The sequence below is a fragment of the Chlorocebus sabaeus genome, chromosome X (assembly GCF_047675955.1).
Source record: "Chlorocebus sabaeus isolate Y175 chromosome X, mChlSab1.0.hap1, whole genome shotgun sequence".
Classification (NCBI taxonomy): domain Eukaryota; kingdom Metazoa; phylum Chordata; class Mammalia; order Primates; family Cercopithecidae; genus Chlorocebus; species Chlorocebus sabaeus.
The window spans coordinates 141,601,980-141,624,102 of NC_132933.1; the positions used below are offsets into that span (position 1 = coordinate 141,601,980).

The window sequence follows — 22,123 nt, forward strand, 5'->3', positions numbered from 1 at the left end:
ATAAGTAAACCTGTATCATGCGGTTTTGTTCTACAGATTATTTCCTTACCCGGGTATTAATCCTAGTACCCATTAGTTATTTTTCCTGATCCTGTCCCTCCTCCCACCCTCTACCTTCTGAGAGGTCCCTAGTGTGTGTTGTTCCCCTCCATGTGTCCATGTTTTCTCATCATTTAGCTCCCACTTATAAGTGAGAACATTCAGTATTTAGTTTTTTCTGTTCCTGTGTTAGTTTGCTAAGGATATATATCATGGAATACCATGCAGCCATAAAAAAGAATGAGATCATATATTTTGTGGGGACATGGATGGAGGTGGAGGCCATTATCCTTAGCAAAATGTTTTCCCTTTTTGTGGGACATTATCTTGAATTTCTCAGAATTCAACCACAAGTTTAAAGAGTGAACACTGGATATCTATTGTAAATTTTTCTAAAATAATATACACCTAGCTATGAGAAAAATAGTTTTCAAATTTTATTTTGCATAAGAGTTTCTTGGAAAATTTCTTAAAATGCAGATTTCTTGACCTCAGAAGTTCTGTTATGATCAATTTGGGACTGGACTCCAGCTGGTCCATTTCATCCATCCCACACCATTATCTGATTACAGGGCAGAGGATCCACAAGCCATTCAGGAGCTCATACAGATTTCTGCAAGCTGAAGAGGAAATTATTGACTCCCAAAGTAATGATGTAAATACTTACCTATATATATAAAAACATAGCAACTACCAATTTCATTGTCAATTAGTATTTTTAACAATCTCATCACATGTAAAAACAATTTGTAATGTACATTTTGTTCTCTTAATAAGTATTCCTGAACACGCACAATAATTACTTAAAAAATCATAGCCAAATGAGAATCCAATGAATTACTTATTGCCAAATCATGTCAAAATCAAAATTGTAAAAATTCTTGATAATATAAGGAGATGAACCTCAAAAGTAAGTGCTTAAAATAGCTCAGAGTTCCCGGAACTCTACTTTTGACAAAAAGCAACCCCAGGTGACTCTATATTTGATCTTTTGCCCACACTTGGAGAATCTAAGGTCTATGTGGGGATGCTTCATATCATCAAAGCATACTTGTCTTCCTTCAGTCATTTATCAAAATTCTCAGCACCTAAATCTAGCATCTTAGCATGATGCTATATTATAAAAATACAGTGATAAACAATCTTTCTAATTGTGAAGCCTCTAGCCCAGTAAGAGAGGCAGCCAATAGACAAATGCACAAACAAGTAAAATCAATTATAGGTTGAGATAAGTGCTAAGATGAAAAATCAACAGTGTGTTGAGATCAAGAAGCCAGGAAACATTAACATCAGATTGGGGAAATCAAGGAAGACTTCTTGAGCAGATGATATTTAAGCAGAAACCCGAAAAAGGAGGAGCCAACCCTGTGACTGACGCCTTAGGAAAGCAGTTCAAGCACAGGAAACAGCACAGGCAGAAACCCCTAATCAGGACCCAGCTTTCCTTGTCCATGAGTGTTTGAAGAACAGGAGGAAAGAGAGGAGGCACGAAAGGTGAGGCTAAGGAAGTTGGTCCAGATCCTTTGACATAGGCAGGTTCTATGTGGATGGATTTTATTCTAAGTTCAGTGGAAGCCCATTGATGATCTTTGCTTGCTTGTTTGTTATTTTTTAAAGGTTGGATATGGTGTGGTACTTTGTGTAGCAGTTGAACACATAACTCTGGAGCCAGACTGCCCAGGCAGGAATTCTGGCTTTGCCTCTTAGAGGCAGAGTAAAGTTGAGCATGTTCCAATGTCTCTTTACTCAGTTCTTCATTGTAAAATGGAAGTAATAACAGTACCTACCTCATAAGGTTGTTTAGCAGATTTAATAAATATGTGATATGCTCTATATATGTCTCAAAATGAATAATTGTCTTTAAGAAGATTACTGTTATTTCCCCCATGAACAAATTGAGTAAGGACAAGAGCAGATGGCGAGGTTGTCTAGAAGGCTGCTAAATTTGTTTGGGAGAAATATGATGGGGGCTGGAACTGGAGTGATAAAAGTGAAGATGGAGAGGAAGGGTCAGATTCCTGATTTATTTTGGATGCAGAGTCGACAGAAGTTGGTAATAGATTAAAAGTAGAACATGCGGTGAAGAGAAGAATAAAGAAAATGACTTAGTTCCTAGCTCAACTAATTGGGTGGATAAAAATAATCATTAATCATCATCATCATCATCATCATCCACAATAACGTTGATTAAGCGAGTGCTGCATACCAGGCAGGCTTTGTGATAAATGCTTTGTAAACACCTCTAAAGATGTGGGAGGGTAGGATACCAAAACCTTTACCACAAGAGAAAGTCAAGAGTTCATTAGTGGATAAGGGAAGTTTGAGATGACCCTGAGACACCAGGTAGAAGGGTCAAGAAGGCAGCTGGATAATTGGGTCCATAAAACACAAAGATGATTGATTTGGAGATAATATTTGAGAGTTCTGAACGTTGCAATGGGATTTACCACCATGTCTTTTTTGTATAATGGCTTGGGCTGTTACAATAATATTTTTATCTTTTTGGGTCTAATTCTTTTTAGTTCAAGACCTGCTTTGTAAAAACCTTAGTGTTAATTGAATTTTCAGTCAGTTCTCCGTAGTGTAAAATAAAGTATTGCATTAACATTTCTGACTCTGAAACATAACTCTACCGAACTAAACTACTTAATCTGAAGTTTGTGTTGTGTTGTGTGTGAAACATTTCCTCATCAAAATTCAAAGAAACTTTAGTTCAAGTTATGGCCTGAAATCAACAGAATTATATTAATTCATATGGATATAGAAAATCATTTATTTACAGTATTTAAATTGACATTTAAACAGTTTTTCCAATCCCACACAGTTAGTGGCATAAGGTCTTGAGAAAGCATGAAACATTTTTTTATCAGCCTCATATTTCGTTGAGCTTGCCAAACACAGTTCATTTTCCATAGAAATTTGCAAACCTGAGTAGTGGCCAAATTTTCGGAGTCGTTGAATGTAAGCCAATGAATAAAATTGTTAAACCCTTTGATTTCCCCCCACTTTTTTCCCTTAAACAGTAACATAGCATGGCATGTGCCTGAGTTTTATTTTTTGACATCTATTACCCACAACACTCGAGTGTGTTTCAGAATCAGCCTGTATGGACATTTCGGTACAAAATGAACACAGCTGGCCCTTTGGGGAACATTCATTTGCAGCTTTGTTATCCTTAGACAGGAAGCCTTCTCCTCCACACTTCCATCGACATTTTTCAGAAGGCAATGGCATCAACCTTTAAAAATGGATACTTTCAAGGGTTTAAAGGTTCAGATTTTTAAGACAAACCCAGAATAAGCAAAAGTTACATATTGGCCAAAAATGTGACTCCAGAAACTGTGTGTTGTAGCAAATCTTTCCTTTGAGACTTTTGTCCTGTTAGCAGAATGCACTGATCGAACTAAACCTTGAGCATAACACAGGATAGAACTAGTTATTATTAAGAAAATAACGTTCAAGGGCATTTGTCCATTGTACCCAGGAATAGTTTGGAAAGATGAAGGATATGGAAACAAGCAAAAAAGAAGAAGAAATAAAATTAATAATTAAAATGTCAGTAACTCTAATGTATTTCTCTTAGTGGATGATAAAATTACATAAGAATGTCAACCTTTTCTTTAACCCAGTGACCACAGTGGCAGTCTCTTCATTGGACTGCTTCCTTCATTGACATCACCTTCTAATTTCATTTTTACTTATAATAGTGAAAATGCACAATGGCCCCTAGAGGCAATACCCTAATTTTTTTGTTTAAGTGCTCAAAAAAAGTATATCCTTTCCCTGCAAAAAAGGCAGAGGGTCACAATTTATTACTGAATTTCAGTTATGAAAAACTCACTGAAGTGTGAGAGTCCATTGTGCTTCAGTTGCATTTAATCTCTTTGGAGATGCCAACTACCTGATACACAAGAGCAACTGTAAGTTCAAAAAAAACTCTCACAGATAGGAACCATAGACATGGAGAGAAGGGAGCCACTACTCAGAAATGAAGGAGTCGAGGAGGAGTGGGGCTGAACCATGAAGCCAGAACAGAATTTTTGTCAGTGGCCTAGAAGCAAAGCTGAGAAGAAGGGTCTGAATGTGCTGAGGACCAGTGGTTGTAGCTCCACACTGAGATGGAAGCCTCCTCTCAACTGTAGCTTCTGCCAAACCACACAGGTAAATTTGCAGGAGTAATGGTGACCTCCGAAGAGCTTGGTGTAATTGGGGAATGATTGTTGCAAGGGAATAAGAGCCAGTATTTCATTTGGTCTTTTGTGTCTGGCATTTTTCACTCAGTATAATGTCCCCCAGGTTCATCCGTGTTGTAGTATTTATCAGTACTTCATTCTTTTTTGTGGCTGAATAATATTCTATTGTAGGGATATGACACGTTTTGTTTATTCCTTCATCTGTTGATGGATTATTTGGGTTGTTTTGACTGTTTGACTATTATGAATAATGCTGTTATGAACATTCATATACAAGTTTTTGTGTAGACTTACATGTTTTTCATGTCCGTATTTCTTGAGTATATAACTAAAAGTTGAATTGCTGAGTATAATGGTAAATGTATGTTTAACATTTGGAGAAACATTCTCACCAGCAGTATGTAAGGGCTCCACATCTTTACCAACACTTTTTTTTAAAGCTATCCTAGTGGGCATGATGTGATAGCTCACTGTGATTTTTTTGTTTTATTTTGTTTTGTTTTTTGGGTTTTTTTTTGTTTTTTTGTTTGTTTGTTTGTTTGTTTGTTTTGAGATAGGGTCTCACTCTGTCACTTAGGTTGGAATGCAGCGGCACAATCACAGCTCATTTCAGCCTCGACCTTCCCGGGCTCAGGTGATCTTCCCACTTCAGCCTCCCAAGTAGCAGGAACTACGGGCATGCACCACCACACCAGGCTATTTTTTTCTTTTTTTGTATTTTGTGTACAGACAAGGTTTTGCCATGTTGCACAGGTTGATCTCAAACTCCTGAGCTCAAGTGATCTGCCCTTCTTGGCCTCTCAAAATGCTAGGATTACCGGCATGAGCCTCACTGTGATTTTGATTTGCATTTCCCTGACGGCTAATGATATCAAGCATCTTTTCATATGCTTATCAGCCATTTGTATATCTTCTTCCGAGAAGTATTTATTCAGATTTTTTTTCTTATTTTCAATTAGGTTGTCTTTTTATTATTGAATTGTAAGAGTTCTTCAGATTCTGGATACAAGTCTCTCATCAGATATGTGAGTGAGCATTTTATTCAAATGATTTGTTCCTCCAGCATTCATACTGCATTTCTACAATCTACTGTAAGCTAGCATATGTCTATCTCATTTATCTCAACTTTTTAACTTGTACACTTTTCTTCCTAGTGGGTGCTTGGGGGCTCTCAGCCTTCTGTGCCTAGGGAGGACTTTCAGAACTAAGAGCTCCCCAGGGTGTCTGACTCAGAGGATCACAGTGACCCAAGGCTCTCTCCCTCTGAGAGCCTCTAGTTGTGCATTCCAGACAGGAAGGCTGCCCAGCCAGCTCCTCTAGCGCTTTGAGCAGTGTCCCTCCCTGCCTCCTGTCTCCTTCTCTGTTCCCACACTGCACAGGGGCTCTGCGTTGGGAACATGGGGGCTCGCTACTGCCTGGAGCTGCTGCTATTGCTGAGGTGTAAGAACCCTGGAGAGGTAAGATAGGGTGTGTGTATTTCAGACTCCGTGTTTCATGCCTACTGCTAGAAGCAAGATAGGACCCAAGCCAGGAAGACATGAAAGATTCCATGGAGTAATAATCCCAGAGCAGCATCTGGAAAAGGTGAACATAGGCAGGAAAGGAGAGAAGCAATAGCATTGAAGGGATTTGCTCAGTGTGTCCTGGCACTTGAGTCTCTTTTAACATCAAAGCTCAGGTGGTTCAAATGAGAGTCAGACTATCTCTGCCTGTTGCCTTAAGAGTAAATTCAGAGTCTTCAAACCAGGCTTATTGGAATATTACATACCCTTGCCAAGACATTTATATTTTTATTGAAAGTTCAGAGCAAATCGTAGTAGGGACCCACCATTTTTTCTGCACCATTCCTTTTGGCTATTTTCTCAGTATTTGAAAACCAATGGAATTTGACTTTAACATGCACATTGGCTTATAATGTTACTGTTGCATAGGTCTTAGTGATCTTCCAGTCCAGTGTTTTCGTGCTAGAGGTAAGGAAACTGAAGTTCAGAGTGAATCAGGCATTGCCTGGGTCACCAGACTAATCCAGGACAGAACCGAGCCAAAACATCATTGCTATGGAGCCTCTCTTTGGGTCTCAATCGTTGGGTACTATATAATGACTGATGATTGGGGACAAGGGCATAGGTTGCCCTTTTCCTTAGTATGATGAAGGATCAGGATTCTATAACATTGATAAGTGATTAGGGTATTAATATGGAACCACAAAATGTGGTTCAGCTCTGTCCTGTGGCCGCTCCATACAGCAAAGACAGATGGCTGGTTCAGAAAACTGGTTTTGTTGTTTGCATACAACAAAGGTAGCATCTGGTGCAAGTTTTATTTTTATAATGATTCCAGGGTCTTGTTTTTAATGATTTAATAGAAAGAACCTTAAAACTCATCTTTTCAGAATATTAATTTAGAATGTTACTGAAGTGTTCACAGAGCCTAATTAAATACTCGGTGGTTTCATATAGCTACAAGTAAAAGCTGCTTTGAATCCTTCCTAAACTCATATTGGTTTATTTGGTGAATTGTGTTTTAACATCAAGAAAGTGAGATCGTTGGCTTTCCTGCAGAATGGTGATCTATTACCTTAAACAATGTGGTCAGACCACATCAATTCACTTGCAGATTTCTTCCTCTCTCTATCATGTGCACATGCCACCATAGGTATAAACTAATTTAAATATATATGAATTATTTAGTTTGTTAAATCCAAGTTGCTTTTGAAGAAAATTTGCTGCTCTTAGATTATGATTAGTTTGTTGAGTGATTTCGTTTTGTAGGCATAGACTTTTTATTGTGATTCTGATTATTTATAGTAATAGCAATTATCAAATAAACTAATGTGGTGATTACAGATTTTTGGATATCTATTACTATTTATTGGGAACATTTTTTTCACTACCAGAATGGGCGAAAAAAGCCACAAAAGCAGTAAATCCCATTGCTTTCCAAGTGTCATTGTAAATCCTGCTGATAAAAACTGCACATTTTAGCAATGTTTAATAAGCACTTTAAAAATTGACAACTGTCTTAAACAGATTTTGAAGTTGCTCCATTGTACCTATTTCCAGATTAAGAAAAATCATTTGTGGAAACCAAGTTGATCCTAAGTTCCTAGTCACGGGGAGAAGATGGGATTTTGTAAACCTGCAGAGCCTGAATTTGTTATTGCATGCAGCTGTGCAAATTTGCAAACATTTCCTTCCCTAGTCAGGACCCTATGGAAGGAGCGAGTTTGGACTACTGCCTTGATAGCTAACATTTGTAGAGGCAGCAGTGCAGGAAGCTACTGGGATATTTGAACTTAGTCATCTCTTTTAATCTGGGCATTAGATGCCAGGTAGAGAGAGTATGCAAGTCAATTACTTCTACTTCAATGTCATGGTAGGGATATATCAGTAGCCTTATTATTCTGGTCATTCTCAGTGAATTTCAGAATGCTGCTTAAAATGGGCTTTCTGTATGTGTTGAGCGTGTGTTCAGTGGGATGTCTGAGAAGGAAGATAGAGGAGGGCTAAGGCCTGGGTCTCCTAAAACACATGATTATTTTATTGACCTAATCAGTGAGAGAAAGACAAAGCCTTCTGGTTTCTACAAGCACTGTACTTGCATTTATTTGTTTTCATTCCATCCTTTGGAACTAGAGAAGGCATGAGGACTATCCATGAGCAGGTTCACACTCAAAGCTGGGATAGATGGTCTTAATATGGCAATGTTGTCCTACCATAGGGGATACTTGCCCATGTTTGTAGCTGTCTCCTCTCTATCTTTGGCAGTTTAGCACAAGAGGCAACCCCCTTATGCAACTACAAAGCATTTATTGAGTTAAGGGTTCTTCATTTTGAGTTACAGTTTGCTCTCTAGTATATTTTTGGGAGGACAAATGGGCAGGAAAAATTAAGTCACAGAAGGAGACAAGCTTCATCACTCTAATGGAGTTGAATTTACATTTGCCATTAAAAATAGCTATAGGTTATTTAATTAGAATCCTAGAGGCAGATAACGAATTAGTTTATCTTTCAAATGGTACTCATAAAAGATGCGGCAGTGTGTGTGTGTGTGTATGTGTGTGTGTGTGTGTTTAAAAGAGCCTAATTTCTTGTTAAAATTTAAAGTTCAAACAACCCCTTATTTGTAAATTGGTGATAGAGACAATTCTATAACGTTGTGATAATTAAATGAGCTAATACATGTCATGTGCTTAGAATAGTGCCTGAAATATAATGAGCCCAGTAAATGTTCAGTATTATTATTATCATTACTTTTATATTACAGCATCCTGGGTGTTTAATGCTAATGATGGCTCATTGAGCAGATATTAAACATACTAACCGATTTCCAAGTATTTTTCTAAATCTGCCTCAAGGAGCTCGCCAGCTAGTGGGGAGACAAAAAGTAGAAAGAAGCAGTTGTTTGAAAGAGAGGCATGGTCAACATATCCTGGGAAACCTCTGAGCCTGTGCACTCCAGCCCTGTGGACCAGCGAGAGAGGTTTCTAGAAGAGGTGGCATTGAGATGATGGTCATTGATGGCTGCTCCCAGATGTGTGGATATGGGAGCAAGGAGACAGGGGAACCTCACTTCCAGGAGTGCCAGCCAACATAGAGCAGTGAGAGAAGATTTCTGTAAGAGGTGGCATTGAGGTGACGGTCATTGATGGCTGCTCCCGGATGTTTGGGATACAGCAGCAAGGAGGCAGGGAGATCCTCACTTCAGAAGTGCCTTGAGTTGGTTATTTGGACAGATAGGGTGTTCGATGGCCTGGGTCTGTCAGATGTTCTCAGCTGCCCAAGGTCGGTGCTTAATTATCTCCTCTCCTTACAATACACTGCTTTATAATCTCCATGGCTGTGGGGGTTTTATTCCATATCAATTTTGTAGCAAAAACTTCTTAATCGAATCATTCTTTTGGAAAGTGGTGGTTCTGAAAATCATGAGAATTAAGGCATCTTAAATTACTGCCCACTTTATAGATGGAACCACTAATTTCTCATTATTCTGCCAGATCCAAGCAAATCTCAGAACAGAATTTGTCCCAGACTAATTGAATAACCTTGAATTCAGTAGTTACACTCATGGTTAAATTGATTATTTTTCTCCTCTTTATCACTCAGACACAATCACTTTTAGAGGTTCTTCAGTCTGATTTACAATTAACTCCTTAGCACATCTTTGGAAGGTCAAATAAGCAGGAAAAATTAACTCACAGGAGACAAGCTTCTTTGTAACCTCCCAAGAAATAACAAACTCACTTCTAAGTAAGTTCTGAAGAAGCAAATAACTATTCTAACTTCTGTCGGATGGTTTTTTAAAAATATGTTTTAATTTACTTTTTATTTTATAGATTTAGAGGGTAGACATGCTTTCTTACATGGATATATTGTATAGTGGTGAAATCTGGACTTTTAACAGGATAGTTTTGATTTAGAGACATTAGCTGACTTAATCACCGGACAGCACTTTCTTTATTTTGCAAATTCTCCTTAACACCCCTACCACTCCCCGAGCTGTTTTGATTTGTTTAGATCCCTGTTGTGACTCCAGACATTGCCAAAGGTCCCCTAGGAGACACAACTATACCTGGTTAAGAACCACTCATCTAGAGGAAAGCGGTTTGGTAAAGGCCGGGTGCAGTGACTCACGCCTGTGATCCCAGCACTTTGGGTGGCTGAGGCGGGCGGATCACGAGGTCAGGAGATCAAGACAATCCTGGCCAACATGGTGAAACCCTGTCTCTACTAAAATACAAAAAATTAGCTGGGCATGCTGGTGCCCAGCTGTAGTCCCAGCTACTCAGGAGGCTGAGGCAGGGGAATCGCTTAAACCCGGGAGGCAGTGATTGCAGTGAGCCGAGATTGCGCCACTGCACTCCAGCCTGGCAACAGAGTGAGACTGTCTCAAAAAAAAAAAACAAAAAAAAAACCCAAAACCAAAAAAAAAAAAAAACAAAAAAAGAAAGAAAGAAAGAAAAATCCTTATAAAATGGAATTAGCTGAACTATGCCAATGCCAGAGTGACAAGGGAAGGGTCTGAGTTGGGAGTCACTGTACACAAAGGCTCAGCCCTAGAAAGAAGGTAAAAGGAAGACGACATGCAGAGAGAGGTGGTCTCAAGTTCTAGCCTCCATCTAGCGGAGTGCCCCTATGACACTTGCCTGGTGTTGCTCTCCTGTTACCCTCAGAGTGGTGAATTGAGGATGAAGGCTTGTCTTGGAGGCAGCAAAGAACAGTGTCTGGGGATATCAGGTAGGAGAAGGCAAAGATCATTGAAGGGTCGGGTCGCAATCAGATCAGGTGGCTACATTGTCAGAGTGATGCACTGATAAATGACAGACATGGGCCGGGCACGGTGGCTCACACCTGTAATCCTAGCACTTTGGGAGGCTGAGGTGGGCAGATCACTTGAGGTCAGGAGTTCAAGACCAACCTGGCCAACATGGTGAAAACCCGTTTCTACTAAAAATACAAAAATTAGCTGGGTGTGGTTGCTCACTCTTGTAATCCCAGTTACTTGGGAGGCTGAGGCTAGAGGATCACTTGAACCCAGGAGGTGGAAGTTGCAGTGAGCCAAGATCATACCACTGCTCTCCAGCCTGGGTGACAGAGCTAGACTCTGTCTCAAAAAAAAAAAAAAAAAAAAAAAAAAGACAAACATGATGTACTTCAGTGCCTGTGGCATCAAAAACTTCCATGTCATATCTAAATTTTGTATCACTCCTGCTTCCAACTGGGTAGTGTTCTCTTTGGGAGTCTACAGAGGCAGGACAAAGTTCTCTTTCTCATCATAAGAATTGTAGCCAACATTTATTGAGCTTAGGACTCATTAACATGAAAAGACTCAGAGCATGATATTAGTACATTTTATAGACGAGTGTACTGAGCCATAGAGAGGCCAAAAAAATTGTCCAAGTTTCCACAGCAGATAGGCAGTGGTCATGATTGTGAATCAAATGGTTTGGTTATGGAGGCTGCACCCCCTACCACCACACTGGAAAGCCATCTTTGTGCTTCTGTGGACACTAAACTGACACCCCCAGAGCCTGCACATTCCATGGCCAAATATGAAGCATGGAAAATTATTTGGAGAGGCAAACAAAATTTGGCTGTTTGAAGGAATTGAGATTTTAGTATTGTTCATTTTTTAAATTAACAATAAAGTGAATTCTGGGTGCTATGGTGTTTTTTGTTGACCATAGGACAATGATATTTGCAAATGGGCTTTATTGATTTAGATTTTGTGATAGAGGATTCAAGTGTGATTTATTGAGGTAAATGTTTTGAACCCAAATGATTGCTCCTTTCTTCTCTCTTCAACTCCTCACGACTCCCAGCCCAATCTTATTCCTCCATAATTATTTATCATCTGGAAGAGTCAGGTGTTTCAAATGAGGCCAGCATGGACTTTTCCCAACAGGGATGTATTTTTTAATATCTAAATGTCAGCCTATGGCCCTTGCTGATAAGGCTCCAGATCAAATAGGGGCAAAAAGAATTGAAAGCCAAATCGCAAAAATAAGTAAAAACTCCAGCTAACAAGAATTTCACAACAGACATAAACTGATGACTATTTTATTAAAGCAATGTGGAGTACTACTAAATACTACTGTGTTCTGGAAATGTAGGAAATTGGTTGAAGTCATTTTTCTCTTGTTAGTCTCATGTTAAGCTGTTCATAGCAGGATCTCTTGGGTTATTTTTTCTCAAATAATACAATTGTCTACTAATTTATTTTCTTTTTTTTTTTTTTTTCAATTTATTTATTATTATTAAACTTCAAGTTGTAGGGTACATGTGCACAACGTGCAGGTTTGCTACATATGTATACTTGTGCCATGTTGGTGTGCTGCACCCATCAACTCGTCATTTACATCAGGTATAACTCCCAATGCAATCCTTCCCCCCTCCCCCCTCCCCATGATAGGCCCCGGTGTGTGATGTTCCCCTTCCCGAGTCCAAGTGATCTCATTGTTCAGTTCCCGCCTATGAGTGAGAACATGCGGTGTTTGGTTTTCTGTTCTTGTGATAGTTTGCTGAGAATGATGGTTTCCAGCTGCATCCATGTCCCTACAAAGGACACAAACTCATCCTTTTTTATGGCTGCATCGTATTCCATGGTGTATATGTGCCACATTTTCTTAATCCAATCTGTCACTGATGGACATTTGGGTTGATTCCAAGTCTTTGCTATTGTGAATAGTGCTGCAATAAACATACGTGTGAATGTGTCTTTATAGCAGCATAATTTATAATCCTTCGGGTATATACCTAGTAATGGGATGGCTGGGTCATATGGTACATCTAGTTCTAGATCCTTGAGGAATCGCCATACTGTTTTCCATAATGGTTGAACTAGTTTACAATCCCACCAACAGTGTAAAAGTGTTCCTATTTCTCCACATCCTCTCCAGCACCTGTTGTTTCCTGACTTTTGAATGATCGCCATTCTAACTGGTGTGAGATGGTATCTCATTGTGGTTTTGATTTGCATTTCTCTGATGGCCAGTGATGATGAGCATTTTTTCATGTGTCTGTTGGCTGTATGAATGTCTTCTTTTGAGAAATGTCTGTTCGTATCCTTTGCCCACTTTTTGATGGGGTTGTTTGTTTTTTTCTTGTAAATTTGTTTGAGTTCTTTGTAGGTTCTGGATATTAGCCCTTTGTCAGATGAGTAGATTGCAAAAATTTTCTCCCATTCTGTAGGTTGCCTGTTCACTCTGATGGTAGTTTCTTTTGCTGTGCAGAAGCTCTTTAGTTTAATGAGATCCCATTTGTCAATTTTGGCTTTTGCTGCCGTTGCTTTTGGTGTTTTAGACATGAAGTCTTTGCCCATGCCTATGTCCTGAATGGTTCTACCTAGGTTTTCCTCTAGGATTTTTATGGTATTAGGTCTAACATTTAAGTCTCTAATCCATCTTGAATTAATTTTCGTATAAGGAGTAAGGAAGGGATCCAGTTTCAGCTTTCTACTTATGGCTAGCCAATTTTCCCAGCACCATTTATTAAATAGGGAATCCTTTCCCCATTTCTTGTTTCTCTCAGGTTTGTCAAAGATCAGATGGCTGTAGATGTGTGGTATTATTTCTGAGGACTCTGTTCTGTTCCATTGGTCTATATCTCTGTTTTGGTACCAGTACCATGCTGTTTTGGTTACTGTAGCCTTGTAGTATAGTTTGAAGTCAGGTAGCGTGATGCCTCCAGCTTTGTTCTTTTGACTTAGGATTGTCTTGGAGATGCGGGCTCTTTTTTGGTTCCATATGAACTTTAAAGCAGTTTTTTCCAATTCTGTGAAGAAGCTCATTGGTAGCTTGATGGGGATGGCATTGAATCTATAAATTACCTTGGGCAGTATGGCCATTTTCACGATATTGATTCTTCCTATCCATGAGCATGGTATGTTCTTCCATTTGTTTGTGTCCTCTTTTATTTCACTGAGCAGTGGTTTGTAGTTCTCCTTGAAGAGGTCCTTTACATCCCTTGTAAGTTGGATTCCTAGGTATTTTATTCTCTTTGAAGCAATTGTGAATGGAAGTTCATTCCTGATTTGGCTCTCTGTTTGACTGTTACTGGTGTATAAGAATGCTTGTGATTTTTGCACATTAATTTTGTATCCTGAGACTTTGCTGAAGTTGCTTATCAGCTTAAGGAGATTTTGGGCTGAGACAATGGGGTTTTCTAAATATACAATCATGTCATCTGCAAACAGGGACAATTTGACTTCTTCTTTTCCTAACTGAATCCCCTTGATTTCTTTCTCTTGCCTGATTGCCCTAGCCAGAACTTCCAACACTCTGTTGAATAGGAGTGGTGAGAGAGGGCATCCCTGTCTTGTGCCAGTTTTCAAAGGGAATTTTTCCAGTTTTTGCCCATTCAGTATGATATTGGCTGTGGGTTTGTCATAAATAGCTCTTATGATTTTGAGGTACGTTCCATCAATACCGAATTTATTGAGCGTTTTTAGCATGAAGGGCTGTTGAATTTTGTCAAAGGCCTTTTCTGCATCTATTGAGATAATGATGTGGTTCTTGTCTTTGGTTCTGTTTATATGCTGGATTATGTTTATTGATTTGCGAATGTTGAACCAGCCTTGCATCCCAGGGATGAAGCCCACTTGATCATGGTGGATAAGCTTTTTGATGTGCTGCTGAATCCGGTTTGCCAGTATTTTATTGAGGATTTTTGCATCGATGTTCATCAGGGATATTGGTCTAAAATTCTCTTTCTTTGTTGTGTCTCTGCCAGGCTTTGGTATCAGGATGATGTTGGCCTCATAAAATGAGTTAGGGAGGATTCCCTCTTTTTCTATTGATTGGAATAGTTTCAGAAGGAATGGTACCAGCTCCTCCTTGTACCTCTGGTAGAATTCAGCTGTGAATCCATCTGGTCCTGGACTTTTTTTGGTTGGTAGGCTATTAATTATTGTCTCAATTTCAGAGCCTACTATTGGTCTATTCAGGGATTCAACTTCTTCCTGGTTTAGTCTTGGAAGAGTGTAAGTGTCCAGGAAATTATCCATTTCTTCTAGATTTTCCAGTTTATTTGCGTAGAGGTGTTTATAGTATTCTCTGATGGTAGTTTGTATTTCTGTGGGGTCGGTGGTGATATCCCCTTTATTATTTTTAATTGCGTCGATTTGATTCTTCTCTCTTTTCTTCTTTATTAGTCTTGCTAGTGGTCTGTCAATTTTGTTGATCTTTTCAAAAAACCAACTCCTGGATTCATTGATTTTTTGGAGGGTTTTTTGTGTCTCTATCTCCTTCAGTTCTGCTCTGATCTTAGTTATTTCTTGCCTTCTGCTAGCTTTTGAATGTGTTTGCTCTTGCTTCTCTAGTTCTTTTAATTGCGATGTTAGAGTGTCAATTTTAGATCTTTCCTGCTTTCTCTTGTGGGCATTTAGTGCTGTAAATTTCCCTCTACACACTGCTTTAAATGTGTCCCAGAGATTCTGGTATGTTGTATCTTTGTTCTCATTGGTTTCAAAGAACATCTTTATTTCTGCCTTCATTTCGTTATGTACCCAGTAGTCATTCAGGAGCAGGTTGTTCAGTTTCCATGTAGTTGAGCGGTTTTGATTGAGTTTCTTAGTACTGAGTTCTAATTTGATTGCACTGTGGTCTGAGAGACAGTTTGTTATAATTTCTGTTCTTGTACATTTGCTGAGGAGTGCTTTACTTCCAATTACGTGGTCAATTTTGGAGTAAGTACGATGTGGTGCTGAGAAGAATGTATATTCTGTTGATTTGGGGTGGAGAGTTCTATAGATGTCTATTAGGTCTGCTTGCTGCAGAGATGAGTTCAATTCCTGGATATCCTTGTTAACTTTCTGTCTCGTTGATCTGTCTAATGTTGACAGTGGAGTGTTGAAGTCTCCCATTATTATTGTATGGGAGTCTAAGTCTCTTTGTAAGTCTCTAAGGACTTGCTTTATGAATCTGGGTGCTCCTGTATTGGGTGCATATATATTTAGGATAGTTAGCTCTTCCTGTTGAATTGATCCCTTTACCATTATGTAATGGCCTTCTTTGTCTCTTTTGATCTTTCATGGTTTAAAGTCTGTTTTATCAGAGACTAGTATTGCAACCCCCACTTTTTTTTGTTCTCCATTTGCTTGGTAAATCTTCCTCCATCCCTTTATTTTGAGCCTATGTATGTCTCTGCGCGTGAGATGGGTCTCCTGAATACAGCAGACTGATGGGTCTTGACTCTTTATCCAGTTTGCCAGTCTGTGTCTTTTAATTGGAGCATTTAGTCCATTTACATTTAAGGTTAAGATTGTTATGTGTGAACTTGATCCTGCCATTATGATATTAACTGGTTATTTTGCTCGTTAGTTGATGCAGTTTCTTCGTAGCCTTGATGGTCTTTACATTTTGGCATGTTTTTGCAATGGCTGGTACCGGTTGTTCCTTTCCATGTTTAGTGCTTCCTTCAGGGTCTCTTGTAAGGCAGGCCTAGTGGTGACAAAATCTCTAAGCATTTGCTTATCTGTAAAGGATTTTATTTCTCCTTCACTTATGAAACTTAGTTTGGCTGGATATAAAATTCTGGGTTTACAATTCTTTTCTTTAAGAATGTTGAATATTGGCCCCCACTCTCTTCTGGCTTGAAGAGTTTCTGCCGAGAGATCTGCTGTTAGTCTGATGGGCTTCCCTTTGTGGGTAACCCGACCTTTCTCTCTGGCTGCCCTTAAGATTTTTTCCTTCATTTCAACTTTGGTGAATCTGGCAATTATGTGTCTTGGAGTTGCTCTTCTCGAGGAGTATCTTTGTGGCGTTCTCTGTATTTCCTGGATTTGAATGTTGGCCTGCCCTACTAGGTTGGGGAAGTTCTCCTGGATGATATCCTGAAGAGTGTTTTCCAACTTGGTTCCATTTTCCCCCTCACTTTCAGGCACCCCAATCAGACGTAGATTTGGTCTTTTTACATAATCCCATACTTCTTGCAGGCTTTGTTCATTTCTTTTTCTTCTTTTTTCTTTTGGTTTCTCTTCTCGCTTCATTTCATTCATTTGATCCTCCATCGCTGACGTTCTTTCTTCCAGTTGATCGAGACGGTTACTGAAGCTTGTGCATTTGTCACGTATTTCTCGTGCCATGGTTTTCGTCTCTTTCATTTCGTTTGTGAGCTTCTCTGCATTAATTACTCTAGCCATCAATTCTTCCACTTTTTTTTCAAGATTTTTAGTTTCTTTGCGCTGGGTACGTAATTCCTCCTTTAGCTCTGAGAAATTTGATGGACTGAAGCCTTCTTCTCTCATCTCGTCGAAGTCATTCTCCGTCCAGCTTTGATCCGTTGCTGGCGATGAGCTGCGCTCCTTTGCCGGGGGAGATGCGCTCTTATTTTTTGAATTTCCAGCTTTTCTGCCCTGCTTTTTCCCCATCTTTGTGGTTTTATCTGCCTCTGGTCTTTGATGATGGTGATGTACTGATGGGGTTTTGGTGTAGGTGTCCTTCCTGTTTGATAGCTTTCCTTCTAACAGTCAGGATCCTCAGCTGTAGGTTGTAGCTGTAGGAGATTGCTTGAGGTCCACTCCAGACCCTGTTTGCCTGGGTATCAGCAGCAGAGGCTGCAGAAGATAGAATATTTCTGAACAGCGAGTGTACCTGTCTGATTCTTGCTTTGGAATCTTCCTCTCAGGGGTGTACTCCACCCTGTGAGGTGTGGGGTGTCAGACTGCCCCTAGTGGGGGATGTCTCCCAGTTAGGCTACTCAGGGGTCAGGGACCCACTTGAGCAGGGAGTCTGTCCCTTCTCAGATCTCAACCTCCGTGTTGGGAGATCCACTGCTCTCTTCAAAGCTGTCAGACAGAGTCGTTTGCGTCTGCAGAGCTGCTGCGTTTGTTATTATTTACTGTGCCCTGTCCCCAGAGGTGGAGTCTACAGAGACAGGCAGGTTTCCTTGAGCTGCTGTGAGCTCCACCCAGTTCGAGCTTCCCAGAAGCTTTGTTTACCTACTTAAGCCTCAGCAATGGCGGGCGCCCCTCCCCCAGCCTTGCTGCTGCCTTGCTGGTAGATCACAGACTGCTGTGCTAGCAATGAGGGAGGCTCCGTGGGTGTGGGACACTCCCGGCCAGGTGTGGGATATGATCTCCTGGTGTGCCTGTCTGCTTAAAGCGCAGTATTGGGGTGGGAGTTACCCGATTTTCCAGGTGTTGTGTGTCTCAGTTCCCCTGGCTAGGAAAAGGGATTCCCTTCCCCCTTGCGCTTTCCAGGTGAGGCAATGCCTCGCCCTGCTTCAGCTCTCGCTGGTCGGGCTGCAGCAGCTGACCAGCACCGATCGTCTGGCACTCCCCAGTGAGATGAACCCAGTACCTCAGTTGAAAATGCAGAAATCGCCGGTCTTCTGTGTCGCTCGCGCTGGGAGTTGGAGACTGGAGCTGTTCCTATTCGGCCATCTTGCTCCGCCTCCCTAAACACATTCCAATTTATTTTCTTTTTAAAAGTCTTGGCCTTAAACTCAATTTTGGTATTTTCAGCTATTGTTTACTACCAAAGGAAGAACTTCAGATTTAGAGAAAAGTCTGTATTTTTATTTTGTGTGGAATTGAGAAAGTAGATGGTAAACTTGACATTGCTTGTAAATGAAATGCACAGCTTGATCATTTTTTTCTTGATATAATTTTTGTTTTGGAAGAACTGTAGTATGTCTTGGTGGTGATAATGAATACCATAACCACATAATCATTCTCTAAATGATTGTAATGGAAAGTTTTATTTAAAATTTCAAGTTACTCAAATGGCACATGTCTCCACATGTGTCTTTTTACTACAGGTAAACCCAGAAGGCATGCGTGATTATGGGTGTGTGAGTGTGTGTAACATGAATGTGTGCCTGCCTCTATGTTATGTTGCACTATTAGTTTGAACCACAAAATAGAAAAGAATGTAAATATCTTCTGAAGTCTGGATACACCTGAACTCTGGATTTATCTGTTCTAAATGAAAACTAGAGGGGAAACCATTTTAGTATGTGAAGTTTGGCCTGAGGAAAAGAATGGCACATCTACAGTTCTTAGAAAATTCTCATACAAGATCAGGATTACTGGCATGCTTGGGGAACAACTTGCTGTGGGTAGTTGAGATTTTCAGTTTCAACCAGCAAATCTGTTTTGTTTCATCTTTTGTTTAAAATATTTGAATTAATAAGAATTATTTTTCAACTTCAAGAAGTAGTACATAGAGCAATGCTGTCTGATAAAACTGAGTGGTGATGGAAATATTCTGTATCTCTGTTGTCCAGTATGGTAGCCATTAGCCTCATGTGACTACTTAGCACTTAAAATGTGTCTACTATGACTGAGGAATTGAATTTTAAGTTTTATTTAATTTTAATTTATTTACATTTAAATAGCCACATCGGACAGGGCTACCATATTTGACAATGCAAGTATAGAGTATAATTACCAGTTAATGCATGTCTCTGGTTTGAAACATTCCACTGTATTATCACACTGCATATCTGAATTTTGATTTGGAAACTGTGGCTGAATGCTGGGATAGATTCCAGCTCTGCCAACAGGAAAGGAGTGGTGAGGAAAGCTGTCGGACAGCTAGCCAAGGATATTTGCCATGTTTGCCAGAGTATTTTGACTGTACTTCTGTCATAGTATTAATACCATTTGGACTTTTTAATCGTTATTTGTGGGCTTATTTTATCCCTGTGGTAGATTCTAGATTCCTTAAGGATGGGGCCTTACTATTTTCACCAGCACATGGAATAGTGCCTTACCCTAGAGTGTGCTTAATAAATATTGACTCAATTGATTAGAAGTGGTCCATGCCAATTGATTAAGCTTTTCTACCTTTAAAAAATTGAATCTAAATTCTTTAAAATCAAGTTATTTGTTTGAATATTGACACCCTCCCAGTAAAGTTATGTTTATTCATTCCAGAAAATGATTAAGGGGCCTTAATCATAAAGGTACTGGAATAAAGTTACCATGGGTTTGTGTAATATAAACCCTGCAAAGACTGTTTACAATTCTGTGTGGGTGTAAGAAGAAAAAAGGATTCAAATAGAAATATGAGTGGGAAAGAAAACTTGTTTTGAGTCCATTTTATGCATTTGTTAACATTTTGAAGACTATGCAGTACAATTTATCATCTTAAAGTTATGAGGTGGAAGAAATTACTTGTATTTAAAATCACTGCAATTCTCTATTTGAAGCTCCATTGATAACATTTTTTGGGGAAAACAAATTACTTGAATAACTTTAAATTCAGTACATTATTATGCATATCACATAATTTCATTTAAAAATCTTTTTCCATAGAGTGAGATCAAAAGACCAGATTTTGATTGCCAATTTGGTGTGAAGTATAAAGCCAGTGTTCCATGTCCTAATTTGTTTCATAATATAAACATTCTTCAAAAGTTTATATTTTTTAATGTAAAGAATTTTTCATATAAACTTCCCTTCATTTGGTTCAGGTTTTAGTTATTGTACATGTTCATAAATTTTCATTTTATCAACTGTTTTAACTGATGTTTAAACTTCATTTTTTAAAAAAGATTTGAGATAGTATAATTTAAATTTTCTCTAAAAAGAAATATATTCCTTATTTGCTTGCCAAATGGTGAATTTGTATGACTAAATGAGCAGTTCCTACCTTATTCAAGAATACTCATTCATAATATATCGTCTCAAATGATAGGAAAATTTAAGTTTCATTCAACACAAAGACATGAATGATTTTTAATGCATTTTATTGTCTGCTAATGGTACTTTTTTAGTTACAGAATTTGCTAAGTAAAGTGATTATAAGCAAAAATCATTGTGTTCTTGTGTCATTCCTGAAAGCAACTGAAGTATTCATTCCCCTCTCATATTCTGATCTTTTAATCCTGAAAAAAATAGCAAAAGAACAGTTAAAATAATTTACAAATGTTCCTAGTGAGTACCATTTACTATAACATGTCTGGCTTCAGTTTTGTCAAAACAATGTACAACCATTTAAGCTGAACTCTATAATTTCCAAAGTTTCTTTGTTATTTCATTGTCATTAGATATTAGGTGTCCATGAGGACTGCTTCCACCTTCAGGACACTTAAAGCCTATTATTTTATAATAAAATAACAATTGCTACCTTTTCGGGGAGTACTTCTTGCATGCCAGGCTCCAAGCTTATCATGCTATTTTGTTTTCCATAAAATTAACTCTAAGAAGCTATCAATGTTTATACTCAAATTTTACACAAAAAGAAACTGAGTTTTAAAGAGTTCAAACTGTCTTCCCAAAGTCACCTTTCCATAAATAGCTTTGTCAAGATGTGAGCACATTATAAAGTTCAAGGTGTTAATTATTAATAAAGAGATAAACAAATGCATTTTCTATGTACAGAGAAAACATGTGCCTTAGACTAAAATAGCCAATGATAGGCGCCAGATTACTTGGGATTCAATCAATTTTCAAAAAATTCTGCCCCATATTTTCCATAAACATGCTCACAATTATGAAGCCATTTATGACATATATTATGATTTTTTAAATTCAGAAACTACGATATTTATAAGTGGATAGAAGCTTGAAAATAATCTGATTTTGTCATTTTCCCCCATTTAAAAGAAAATAAAACACCCATACATTTGAAGTGACTTTCACAATACTGCCTTCTCTTTGAGGGCAAAGGCAGAACTGGAACCTATGTGTCCTGGCTTCTTATCTTGGTCATTTCCACCTCACTTCTCTCTTCTTCTCAGTGGCAAATCATCAATAACATGTATAAATTGGAATTACAGTTGGATACATATACATGATAGGATCACATAATCTCGTATACATAGAAGTAAGACTTTATGGAGGTAGATTAAGGTTGTTTTGTTGACTATTCCCATTCATTTGTAAGAGCTACCTGTAATGGAAGATTTCGTGCTAAACTGCAGTAACTTCTTGCTAAAAGCTTAATCATCTGTAGAATCCCAGTACCGAAAAGGAATCTAACAGTATGTTTAGTTTAGCCTCCTCCAAGTTAGATTGAAAACTACTGGAAATGGGGAATCTTCCTGTAGGTTTTTGAAGAGATTTTCTGTCCACCTTTTGTAACCTGTTCAGATATTTGCACTCTCAAAATTACCTGCTCCCTCTTTTCTTAAGCCTTCAGTGCAACTCTAGCCTATTTTTGCTAGTCAAACCTTGAAATATAAGGAAAACTGATATTCCCTTATACTGTTGCCTTTAACATTCATGGGGTTTAGTAATATATATTTCTATTAATGGGTTCTGGTAATATATATTCTGGTAGAAATTCAGTAATAGTAAAATTGAAACCTACCATAAAAACTGTGGTCTTAATTACCAAGCCATTTAGATGAATTTGTTTTTAATATAAAGGTATAGCATATTGCTTGGACTAATAGAATTATAGACTTGTAACTACTACAACTCTAGACCCTTGGTTGTCAGAG

At 38.7% G+C, this 22,123-nt stretch overlaps 1 protein-coding gene across 4 annotated transcripts in view; it reads left to right on the plus strand.

Annotated features, from left to right (window-relative positions):
• Window positions 1-22,123, plus strand: part of ARHGAP6 (Rho GTPase activating protein 6) — a 538,479-nt gene that overhangs the window by 341,942 nt on the left and 174,414 nt on the right. The window contains exon 2 of one of the 4 annotated variants that reach the window (XM_073013873.1): window positions 5,192-5,257. The exons of the other annotated variants lie outside the window; for them this stretch is intronic. Coding sequence (XP_072869974.1) covers window positions 5,192-5,257 — 66 coding nt within the window. The remainder of the gene's footprint in view (window positions 1-5,191; window positions 5,258-22,123) is intronic. 4 annotated transcript variants of the gene reach the window in all.